The sequence below is a fragment of the Melitaea cinxia genome, chromosome 2 (assembly GCF_905220565.1).
Source record: "Melitaea cinxia chromosome 2, ilMelCinx1.1, whole genome shotgun sequence".
Lineage (NCBI taxonomy): Eukaryota > Metazoa > Arthropoda > Insecta > Lepidoptera > Nymphalidae > Melitaea > Melitaea cinxia.
The window spans coordinates 15,944,910-15,957,391 of NC_059395.1; the positions used below are offsets into that span (position 1 = coordinate 15,944,910).

General features: G+C 38.8%; 1 protein-coding gene across 1 annotated transcript in view; it reads left to right on the top strand.

The window, feature by feature from the left end:
- The window catches only part of LOC123665765 (probable E3 ubiquitin-protein ligase HERC2), a 58,021-nt gene that overhangs the window by 23,532 nt on the left and 22,007 nt on the right, over positions 1-12,482 (top strand). The window contains exons 44-64 of the mRNA XM_045600029.1: positions 122-286; positions 783-884; positions 970-1,071; positions 2,806-3,038; positions 3,120-3,188; positions 3,479-3,650; positions 3,984-4,079; positions 4,490-4,644; positions 5,040-5,267; positions 5,866-5,985; positions 6,074-6,175; positions 6,246-6,401; positions 6,514-6,675; positions 7,071-7,301; positions 8,613-8,736; positions 8,822-8,940; positions 9,128-9,283; positions 9,580-9,808; positions 10,066-10,205; positions 11,683-11,832; positions 12,338-12,457. Of these exons, the coding sequence (XP_045455985.1) occupies positions 122-286; positions 783-884; positions 970-1,071; positions 2,806-3,038; positions 3,120-3,188; positions 3,479-3,650; positions 3,984-4,079; positions 4,490-4,644; positions 5,040-5,267; positions 5,866-5,985; positions 6,074-6,175; positions 6,246-6,401; positions 6,514-6,675; positions 7,071-7,301; positions 8,613-8,736; positions 8,822-8,940; positions 9,128-9,283; positions 9,580-9,808; positions 10,066-10,205; positions 11,683-11,832; positions 12,338-12,457 (3,131 nt within the window). The remainder of the gene's footprint in view (positions 1-121; positions 287-782; positions 885-969; positions 1,072-2,805; positions 3,039-3,119; positions 3,189-3,478; positions 3,651-3,983; positions 4,080-4,489; positions 4,645-5,039; positions 5,268-5,865; positions 5,986-6,073; positions 6,176-6,245; positions 6,402-6,513; positions 6,676-7,070; positions 7,302-8,612; positions 8,737-8,821; positions 8,941-9,127; positions 9,284-9,579; positions 9,809-10,065; positions 10,206-11,682; positions 11,833-12,337; positions 12,458-12,482) is intronic.

A 12,482-nucleotide genomic window follows, 5' to 3' on the forward strand; every position in this document is an offset into this window, starting at 1 on the left:
ATGACTATCTATTCTCCTTGTACTACATCTTTTATTATTTAACATAAGAAGCTATCGCCAACCAGTATTTCCATAATTGTTATTTAAAAATAATTCCATGCATTGTATATCTACATTACAGGATCAGTTGATAGAAGTTCACACGTACTAGGTACAGAAGGAACTTTGTTACGACGTTTACTCGCGCTTGCAACTCGCCCAAGTCCACTCGCTGCGTCTCATACGTCAAAAGATCTAGCAGCCGCTGCTATGACGATCGTCCAGCAATTAGCTGCTCACGTTGCAGGTTAACAGATAAATGTCTTTAAAAATATTTAAAAACTATTCAACATCTTTGGTTAATTCTGCAATGTTTGTAATTAACACTATGATTTTACACTTGCAAATTAAAACCTTAGTATCTACATGAATATGGTCAATTAATAATACATCCACTACAAATAATAAAATTTGAAAACAAAAAACGGTATTCAGTCCTTGAGTTATAGGTCTTAGTGCATTTTTTTTAAAGTAACGCTTGTGAGTAAGCTGGTGAATGCGTGACGAGGGCGTTGAGAAATGTGTGATCGGGCGAGGTGGACAGAAGTTGACAGGGAGATATAAGTTAGTGAAGATAGAAAGAGACAGAGTTACGTTTCGTATATTAATGTAGGAGCTAAACAAGTTTTTTTTGTCCCAATCTTTAGTTTCAGAAGTTGTAATAGATTGAGTGCAAACTAAGTATGTTCACAATAACACAGATAAAATATGAGTATATTTTTCCATTTGTCTAAATATTCCAGGAGACGAAAAAGATTACGACTCTCCACCGGAAATACCTATCATAGATAAGAGTAACGTTTTGCAGCTATCTATGGGACTCTCGAGTAGCACAGCATCTCTCTGTAAGTAAAGATAATGCTCGAAAAATTTGTTACTGGTAATTGACGGAAAAAATAATTTAAATGTATTTTTTATGTTTATTTTCAGCGCGTAAAGATCTCAACACGTGGGCAAATTCAGCCCAAGTTCAGCAAGTAATGGAAATGGGATTTTCAAGACACGCTGTCTATGCAGCTATACAGAATTTAGGTGAACTCTTGTAAAAATAATATTGATTTAAACTATTATAAATATTATGTATGTTAAAGTTACAAAGAACAATTGAAATATGGATAGTTACTTAATGATGTGTTTTGCGACTTTTACTGCGTATTTTGCTATTGACATTGCTTTTGTTGTGAAGATGTCCCCTCCATAAAGAACTTGTGCCAAAATTTTATATTGTATTATGTGGGAGGTTGGCTGATCATCCTTAACACAGATTATACTAATAATCCATATATTTATATATGTAATATTTCTATGTATATATTTATTTCAAAAAAAAAATATTTAGCTCTTTCAGCCGGCTGTTACCTATAACACAAGCATAAAGTTGCTTACCGTAGGAACAGACGACCGTGTGTGTAAAAGATATTTATTTATTATTTATTATTTATTATTTATTATTTATTATTTATTATTTATTATTTATTATTTATTATTCATTATTTATTATTTATTTAGGATGTTCAGTCTGAACTCATTTTTTTTTTGTAATTAAACCTTTTACAGAAGTAAAGTAATTGATATAGTTCGCGTCATGTAAAAAGAACGCTGAAAGAAACTGGAGGGGGTGCGTTTGCGCATGGCTATACACGCGCACAAAAGTACTACTGTTTTATTTTTTAATTAGGCTTTCACTCGCTGCTTCGTATAATAGTTATTGGTAGGTACATTAAAAAATACTAGAAATGTCAGTGTGAATAATTCGGACTAAATAAGTATAATAATTATCACTTTACAAAATTACAATTTTTTTTCAAACAAAAGCAATAACAAATTTTTTAGTTATTGAAATGTCGTATTCAAAAATATTAATTATCTGAACTCTCGATATTAGTATCTTAATAGTTTTTTATGTGTTTAAAATGATAAATTAATATTTGTTTTTTAGTGAAATAAATAGTAAATGGAGTTTTACAAGTGTCCGTATGCTAATGTGTTGTGAAAGTGAGTGATAAATGCGGAAAAAACGTGAATTACGATTGACAGTGGTTTGTTTACCAAATAAGACTGTTCCAAAAAATGGACAGTACGAAAAAGTTTTTTCAAGAGTTGGCAACACTGTAAATCACCTTTGCGCATTTTGACAACCAGCATTCTTTTAACATGACGCGAATTATATGTCATAAATAATTTTTCTCACTTTTCTATGTAAAACTATTTCGTAATTTAAAACTTTTGTGCGCGATAGTATTTTGTGTCGACATTTATCACGTGTCGCATGCTTGCCGGTGTGCTATTGGTTGGACACAACTGTCCAACCAATAGCACACCGGCAAGCATGCGACATGTGATAAACACTCTCGTCCCGCTACCCCATACCACCAAATAGACCGATAAATCGCTTCTGCGCAGCTTCTATACTATACCACTTATAGCGGGCGCCACTTCAGAACTATACCACTTGTTTAAAAATGTTTATTGAAACAATGATATATCTATATATATCTGCAGTAGTCTACAGACCGCTGTAAAGGCCAGTAGGGCCAACAGTTCAAACTCATTTCTAAGTAATCCACATACTGAATTACATTTGAGACAATTGATTCAATAGACTTCTAGCAAATACAACGTAAAGTCAATAGTTACAAAGATAAAACCATGCAGCAATTGATTGTTAAAAAAATTCCGCATTCATTTATTAGTAGCGTACTCGTGTTTATCGAATGGCCTGTTTTAATTTAGAATACTAATTAAACTGCTTTGTTAAATTTCAAGGTGGCACCAGCTTACCATCAGTGGAATCTCTAGTGGCGTATTTACTAGAGTTGCCTCAACAAGGTATGGATGACACAGTGTTCGAGATAAAATCTACGTCGTTGAAGCAAGAGAAGAAACAGACGCCCTACCGTTGGCGCAGTTGCTTTGCATCTGAAGATGAATATGCACAATACCTATCTGATATTATAACGCCTGGTATGACTGTGAGGTGTTGCAAGGCCTATGAAAATGTAAGCAATTTTTATACTAAGTGTATCTATAATATATAGAATTAATCAGTTTTGTCACTGATATTTTTTTTTCTATTTCAGATTGCGTTGGGAGATGTTGGACAAGTTCAGAAGGTTGAACGTGATATCAAGCAGAATGTGTTTTTACTCGTAAGTATCTCAGTAGTAATAATAGCGTGGTAACTTGATTGCAAATGTAAATAATAAATAGGCGTTAAATTATTTTTTGAAAGTATTGCACTAATTATAAGAATAGCAAATTTTAGAAAAAAAAATTGGATATTTATTTTTACTTTGTAATACTGTACGTCTGTTTCTTCTACTAATAATTTTACCCTACTTTTTTAGTAGTTACTCGATAGCTACATGTAGATCGAGATTAGCACAAACAAGACCATCAGGTATAAAAACGTGTTTTAAATGAGTGTGACGATGGTCAGGTGGAGTGGCGCGGCTTGAGTCGCGTGGTGGGGATACGCGCGCTGCACGCGGAGGTGGTGTCGGGCGCGCCGCCCTTCGCGCCCGGCGACCGCGTGCGCGTGCGCGCCGCCGTCACGCAGCCGCGCTACAAGTGGGGCTGCATCGACCACACCAGCGTCGGGACTGTTACCGGTATGAACTGAAATTTTGTATGACGTCGTTGTTTCCTTGCCCTAGTCAAAATATTAGTAACCTGTATGATAAAGGTTTTTGGCCTATCTAAGAAGACTTAATAGTAACTGCGGAGTTTCTTGCGCACTCTTTTCTGCAAAATCTACTTTCCGAATTGGTTAAAAGTATTTTTGAAATTCTACTATATACTAAAGATTTTTTTTTTTTTTTGATTAAACTGTAACTTGTTTTCTAATTCTTTTCTTTTCCATATCACGTTAAATTACTGGTCTTCAGTTCAGATGTTTAATTTGTGCTGAAATAAAAGATACATATTTGTGCATTAATTTCCAGCTATATCCAGTAATGGGCGCGATTTGACAGTGGACTTCCCTCAACAACCCGGCTGGACGGGACAAGTCAGTGAAATGGAATTAGTAACTGATCAGTGTATGTTTTATTTAATATTATATTAACTCTTATCAATTTCAATGTGAAGTATTAAAATAGTATTATGTACGAGTATATAATAATCGCTTTGTAGCCTGAAAACGTACATACAAAGAACCAGACCACTATAAGTTATATAGTATTTATAGACATATATTTATCATGAGTGGAGATTAACTTTAAATTTATTATTATTTTGATGACGCGTTATGGCTGTTGCGCGGCAGTTACGGGTTCGATCCCTGCACATGGCATACTTTTATAATGGACATGCAGATATTTAGTTGCGTCTGTGCTTGTATATTGGGTGTGTTTCCGGACCCCTCGATACAGGAGTAAATTCTCGTAGGGCCGTTGAGTGTGAGACGTTTATCATTAAATTGCCAAGTTGTCTGTAATGTAACTGACAGCGGAGTGGGGCGAGACGGCGGGCGGGAGCGCGGTGGGCTGGCGCGGCGCGGTGCGCGCGGTACGCGTGTCGTCGTGCCGGCCCGGCGCCGGCGCGCGCCGTCTGCTGGACTCGCAGCCGCACACCTACTGGCAGAGCTCCAGCGGCACCGGCCAGGTTGGCTACCGTACACTAATTAGGTATCAAGGTGAACTCTAGCTCTTTTGGTTAATTGATCCTCCAGGAGTTAGTCCTTTTTGTTATATTTGTGACGTGAAGGTCCCACTTTAGGTTATGTGTAATGTTCACTCCAAGATATTTTTGGTAGTTCACGGGTTTAAGTTGTACAGGTCCTATTTTGTATTTTGTGCTACCTGTGTGTAAAACTGTACACTTTGCTGCATTTAATGACATGAGCCGGTCTTGTGTCCATTGTACAATGCGGTCTAGGTCTTGCTGTATAACATTGTGACTGGTGAGAGGGTTTCCCATTATTTTAGTGTCATCAGCAAAAATGGACAGATATGATTTGACAACACTTTTTAGGTCAGTAATATAAACTACTATTATAGCACTGGATCCGTATCGAAATGCGGTGCGGCGTCCGCGTGCGGCGGCTGGGGCTGGGCGTGGCGGGCGGCGCGCACGGGCCGGCCGCGCTGTCCGTGCGCGTGGGCTCCAGCTTCGAGGACGCCGCGCTGGCGCCGCTCGCCGCCGTGCCCTGCGCGCCCGCGCCGGCCTCGCGCGAGCGCCCGCCCGCGCACCTCGCGCAGATACAGCTCTTGTCCGACTGTAAACTGGTATGTCGGCCTGTTGTTTGACTTCCATATGGCGCTGCACTCAAAAGAACATAGCAATATGTATGTAGCATACCACTTGTTGTCTACTGCAAACTGGTATGTTGAGTTATTCGTTATGTCTCATATGGCCTTGAATTTGATGGGACGTAGTATTTAAAAGATTGATAGTGAATTTTGGATTTTACCTCTAAGACTTTTTAAATATGAATAGGTCGAGAAACAATCGTACGTTTCACGTGATGGTAAACGACCACCGTAGCTTATAGACGTCTGCAACAGCAGAAGCATCGCAAGCGCGTTGCCGATCCTATCCCGAATTCTTCCAGGAGCTCTGCTTACCTTACTCACCAACACTGCTTGAAAACAGTTTTATTTAGCTGTGATCTTCTGTAAGATGCACTACTTCTGTCGAACTGCATCATATTTTGAGCACGAAATTTCCTGCTTTGCCCTACCTCAGTTGAAAATAATAACTTTGAAGTCAGGATATATGCCAATAACCATACTTATTAGAACTCTAACATGTTTGGGTTTCAACTTAATAATGTAGTATTAATAGTTGATGGAAAATTATTTAATTTGCTGACATCTTCCACAGTATTATCCATGCATCGAAATCGGGATTAAACAAAACCGAAATGTAAATGCTGATTGCCGAGTACACGGCTTATACATAACAGGATTCCGACCGAACCCGATGTATACAGAGATATTAGCTGTAAGTTATATTTTTTTGTAAAACTTGCATGTTTCAGTCATATACAGCTATAAAAACATACGAATGTTAATCAAATTTTCTCTTTTAGAGTATGAATTTTATAGCAGAAGATTGGATGGATAAAGATAACACAACGACTGCCGTTTCTTCCGACAACAATCCCCCAACTCTTCCGAATGACTGTCCTAAGGTAAAAACAGAAAATATATATTCATTAATTGAAATAAATTTTACCATTTGTACATATTGTTTTATTTTAGGTGTACGTATGGGGTTTAAATGATAAAGACCAACTGGGTGGAGTAAAAGGATCTAAAGTTAAAGTACCAGTTTTCTCACCGGTTCTGAGTGCTTTGCGACCAGTTCATATCGCTGGCGGTTCGAAGACACTGTTTATTGTATCACATGATGGAAAGGTAAGTTTAGTAACATACTCATTATAAGAAAGAGGTAATTTTGAGTACATGTTAAGTCTCCTCTTAACATTATGTTACAAAACAGACATATAATTTCTTGTAAAAATTTTAGCTCTACGTTTGCGGTGAAGGTACAAACGGTCGGTTAGGTCTCGGACACAGTAACAACGTGTCGACACCAAGAGCTAACCCTTACTTATCTCATGTGTTGGTACGTCGCGTCGCCGTGCACTCTGGTGGAAAACATGCCTTAGCGCTCACTGCTGATGGCAAGGTATTTAGTTTTTTATGATACCATTGAAATAATAGTGTTTGTTATCAAACAAAAAAAAAAGAAAAAAAAAACAACTTCAAACTCCATCCACTTGTAATAAAATGAGAACATTATCAACGTAGCTCCTCGAAAACATTGTCAATTATATACGTATTATTAAGGATAAATCAAAAAGTACTTGTCAGACTTCGTCAATTTTTTTTATCTCATACTTGAATTCGAACAAATTACATTCAATACAGTTTCAATTTATAATTACTCTTCGATATCGATATTCGAAATCGTGTGTTGGTAATCTGTAAAAATAAAAATCCCATAAACCACGACAAACATCTGCGTAGCCTGTTTAAAATATTTGCCATCAAATTAACTTCATATTTTATTTATATTAATAGGTATATTCATGGGGTGAAGGCGAAGACGGTAAATTGGGTCATGGTAACCGTATCACGTTGGAAGCGCCTCGCCTCATAGAGTCGCTGGCGGGTGAGCGGGTGGTGGGCATCGCTTGCGGGTCCGCGCACAGCGCCTGCGTCACCGCGCGCGGCCACCTGTACACCTGGGGCCTGGGGGAGTATGGCAGATTGGGGCATGGGGACGACACCACACAGTTGTCGCCTAAAATGGTCAGTCTTGTTTATTTATATTATCGAAGTAAAACTTCTTTACGCTCGCTTGACTTGGGGAGTAATCGGGTGATCAAGTGAGGCGAACGGAGCCAGAGAGAGGTGCGAGCACACATTTTCTATCTCTCTCTCATATTCATTTGTTTCATATAGCAGGCCTATTGCTAAAGAAGTTTTACTTCAGTCGTGTAGTACAAGGGGAGGTCCAAAAGTTCGTGGAATGGAAGGGTTTGAAATAAAATTAACCAATAAATCTATTTTTCCTTTTCAATATAGTCACCCTTAAGCTGAATACATTTATTAGATCTATGAATTAATCTTTCTAAGCCATCGTAAAAATATTTTTTATCTTTTGCGACAAAATGAGCCAAAATTGCCTTCTTTAACCCATTGTCGTCGGAAAATTTCCTTCTCCTTAAGTCTTTTTTTAAATTAGGAAACAAATAAAAATCACTTGGGGCCAGATCTGGAGTGTAGGGTGGGTGAACTAGTGATTCGAAGCCATGTGTGTGCAGAGAAGCCATTGCAACTCTGCTCTTGTGAACCGGCGCGTTGTCTTGCAAGAACAACACACCCTTAGTCAATTTTCCTCGACGTTTTTCCTTGATGGCCTCCTTCAATTTTTCTAATATCGTTGCGTAGTATTCTCCGGTTATGGTCCTTTTCTTTGTAATCCCCTCAAAATCCCAAAACACAAGAGTCATCACTTTCCAGCCGACTCCGACACTTTGAATTTCTTTGGCGGTGGTGTCCCCTTTTTATGCCATTGCATGGACTCTTGTTTAGACTCGGGCTCAAAGTGATGAACCCATGTTTCATCTCCAGTAACAATCCGCTCCACCACTTCTTCTTCTTCTTCTTCTTCTTCTTCTTCTTCTTCTTCTTCTTCTTCTTCTTCTTCTTCTTCTTCTTCTTCTTCTTCTTCTTCTTCTTCTTCTTCTTCGCAATAGGGCTGAAACTCATCATTATGAGTCCCCAATTACAACGAACTTTTGGACCTCCCCTCATACCTATAAAGCACACTCGTTACTATCTTTGTTATTGTAATCACACAAACTTGGTTTAATTTGGTTTTTTAATTAAGTAATTTAAATTTGTATTTTTAAAAGTTTTATTTTTGTTGTTAATCGTGGTGGATATTATAAATAGTGGAAATATAAAAAATTTAAATAAACAAAGTGTTCTTTGCTCACAAATTTATAAACATCTAATGATTTTGTATTGGTTAGTTTGTGTTTGAGTCTTCTATAAAGGTTAATATTTCCCAGCAAAATAATTGGTATCAAAAAATTGATACTCTTTTATTTTTAGGTGGAGGCTTTAGCCAGTTTCCGAGTAATTCAGGTGGCGTGTGGATCTCGTGACGCTCAAACTTTAGCCCTCACTGCCTGTGGCAAAGTATTCTCATGGGGTGACGGCGACTTTGGTAAATTAGGTAAAGGTACTCCTCTACACACAAAATGAAAACTATAAATGAATCCAAAAAGGCTTTATTTGACATATATTTTTTTTTATTTTAGGACGAGGAGGATCTGACGGATGTGCAGTTCCAATGAATATCGAGAGATTGAATACACTTGGTGTGATTCAAGTTGAATGTGGTGCACAATTTAGCTTGGCCTTGACTAGAGATGGTGAGGTAAATATTCATATCATATATTAATAATATTGATAATCATTTTTCAAGAATAGCATATACAATTAATGAATTAATTTTTGGTATATAAAGTTTTTATAAAGAATACATTTTTCTTAATTTCGATTTATTTAATATATTGACTTATCTTCTAAATTAAAACTAATTATATCGTATTAAATTTACTTAGGTATGGACGTGGGGCAAAGGAGACTATTTTCGGCTCGGTCATGGCTGTGATTCTCACGTGCGCCGCCCGACTATCGTGGAAGCCCTGCGAGATCGCCGCGTCATACATGTCGCTGTGGGCGCCCTGCACTGTCTAGCCGTCACTAGTGACAACCAGGTAGAATTTACGATTTTTAAAAGTATTATTCGTATTAGACTTTAATGTGCGTTAATAATCAAATATAATTAAATATGTAAAAAAAATTAAAAGAGTCGTCCGAGTGTTTTTTCCTCACATTCACTGGCCTACGACATTTTCACACTAACTATTTTTACTAAGTCTTTTTTGGTATCGAGGTATTTTATTGAGTATTGTACAAATCTTTTGACTCATACTGTTGAAAATTTTTAAATTAGATAGATATTTTAGATTAGATTCAAATAGATCTTTTTAGTGGAGACAATTCTTCGCAGGTGTGGGCGTGGGGCGACAACGACCACGGGCAGCAGGGCAACGGCACGACGTGCGTGAACCGGCGGCCGGCGCTGGTGGCGGGCGTGGAGGGCGTCCACCGCGCCGCGGCTGGCTCCTCGCACTCCGCCGCCTGGGCGCTGCGCCCCACCGCGCCGCACGCGCCCGCGCCGCACGCCACGCCGCTGCCCTTCCCCGCGCTCAAGGACCCGCTGGGCGCGCACAGCCTCGGTGAGCGACACCGCACACACGGACACACACATGGCGCTGTGGCCCCGATCACCCCATCATCGATCTCCGCCACCATTAATCATAAATATTATTCTATTTGATGTGTCACTGTAAAACTATCTATAAATAATAAAAATGCTATGTTTAGTTTTGTTAAATAATATTTTTCATTTGATTCTCACATTTACAGATAAAGTAGACATCACATTTTAAGATAAGTTAACCAAGACGTAATCGATAAATTATTAATTGCGTAGGTCTCTACTCAGACGAAGCAATGGTGGAAGAACCTCAAGGTCCACGACCGTCGCTCGCGGCGGCTGCGCTCGCACTCGAGCCACCAGTTGCCGTACAACACGCGTTGTCTCTCATACTACTTGCTTTACATATTACGCAGGTAATAACATAACCAAAAAATAATTGATGATAGTTTAAAAATGCATATCAATTAATTAAGTGTATTGAAATTTCAAATTTCAAACTTGTACCCATTATAATGAAGTTTCTTTTTTAATGTTTTTTTCTGGTATATCGCAAAAAATAGGTTCACGGTAAGTTAAAAGTAGGACTGTTACAATTTGCGTAAATACATAAGTTCATTAATTTATCTATATCTATAATCTATAATATAATATATATAAAAGCGAAAGGTCACTCACTCATCACGAAATCTCCGAAACTATAACATATACAAACTTGAAATTTGGCAGGTAGGCTCCTTACAAGACGTAGGCATCCGCTAAGAACGGATTTTACGAAACTCGACTCCTAAGGGGGTAAAACGGGGGTTGGAAGTTTGTACGAAAGTCCTATGTTTTTAAAGTAAGAGACTTGAAATTTAAAATGTATGCTCTATAGGTGGTGGAAAGGTGTCCAAATAATGTATCTTTAGAAATAAACTCCCTTTTGGGGTTAAAACGGGGGATGGTAGGTTGACTCACTTATCACGAAATCTCCGAAACTATAACACCTACAAGCTTAAAATTTGGCAAATAGGCTTCTTATAGGGCATAAACATCTACTAAGAACAGATTTAATAAAACTCGACCCCTAAGGGGATAAAACGGGGGTTGGAAGTTTGTATGAAAGTCCTATGTTTTTGAAGTAAGAGACTTGAAATTTAAAATGTATGCTCTATAGATGGTGAGAAGGTGTCCAAATAATCTATTTTTAGAAATAAACTCCCTTTTGGGGTTAAAACGGGGGATGGTAGGTTGACTCACTCATCACGAAATCTCCGAAACTATAACACCTACAAACTTGAAATTTGGCAGAAAGGCTCCTTATAGGGCGTAGACATCCGCTAAGAGCAGATTTTACTAAATTCGACCCCTAAGGGGGTACAACGGGGATTGGAAGTTTGATGAATTTTCATGCGGTTTTACCATAGGAGAGAGGGCTCCACCATTGGCAAGAGGAAGGTTTAAGAAACGGCTAAGCCGATTTTTCATTGGAAGTTTTCCGGGAAAACTTTGTGACACACTAATTTCAACGCGGGCGAAGCCGCGGGCACAGCTAGTCTTTCTATAATTTTAAAATGTTTATAGATATAAATTATTGAAGTATTTAATAAAAATAAATTCTATTACCTTACAGCCGACACATTCAGTGAACACATACAACATTTTGTAAAGATGAACGAATGATGAAATTTTTATAAAAGCAGACGTAAATTGTTTTTACGTAATCGAATACGTAAAAATCTCAGTGTGTGTTACTGGCTGAATTGTATGAGATTTTTCGTGTATATTTGGTAGATTTGAGAATAGATCGGCTATTTTTTATACGCCTAGGTGGAAAGGTTGTTTTTAAAATGTATCCGGTAGAACAACGTTTGCCGGGTCAGCTAGTATCATATAATGATTGAACACCAGGCTCGCAGTCTCCTGGTGGAGGCGCTGCGAGCGCACGAGACGTGCTTGACGGCCGCGCCCGTGGTCGCGCTGGACTCGGAGGACGACGACGCGGAGGGGGACGCGCGCACCGGCGGCGGGGAGGCGCCCGCGGACAGGGCCACGCTACCGGTACGTTGGCATTATTATTATTATTATTATTATTTTATACTAGCTTTTACCCAAACGTATTGATTTTTATTATAAAAAGTATCCTATGTTACTTATAATGTTTTCAACAACCAGCAAAGTTTCATGATGATCGGTTTAGTAGTTTTCGCGTGAAAGATCGTGATCAGAGCTTAATCCACAACGTTGCTCCACTGCGGGTTGGTGGAAATATTCCTTACCATGAGTAACGATCGCTATTAGATTTACATGATAGCAACCGAGATCGATGGCTTAACGTGCTCTCCGAGGCACGGTGGGGAGACCCACCAGGACTAATAACCAGACCGGAAATAAATATTACAAATATCCACACCGAGCGGAAACCCGCCATCATCGGTGTTTAGGCGCCGCCGACACGGCACACGCGCCATTATACCAGACCGGTCGTCAATCAATTAAAATAATGTCTATCTGTCTATAAGTCTATCAATTTAAATGATATTGTAATTATGATTTCGTATAACAGAGCGGTGCCAGCAGTCCCCTCAGCGGGTCCATGTCGTCCCGTCATTCAGCCGTCATGTCCTCCAGCGCGGTGTCCGTAGCCGCCGCCACTATGACTGTGCAGCAAGCTGAAGCGCCCAAAGTAATTATCATTTTAATCACGCATG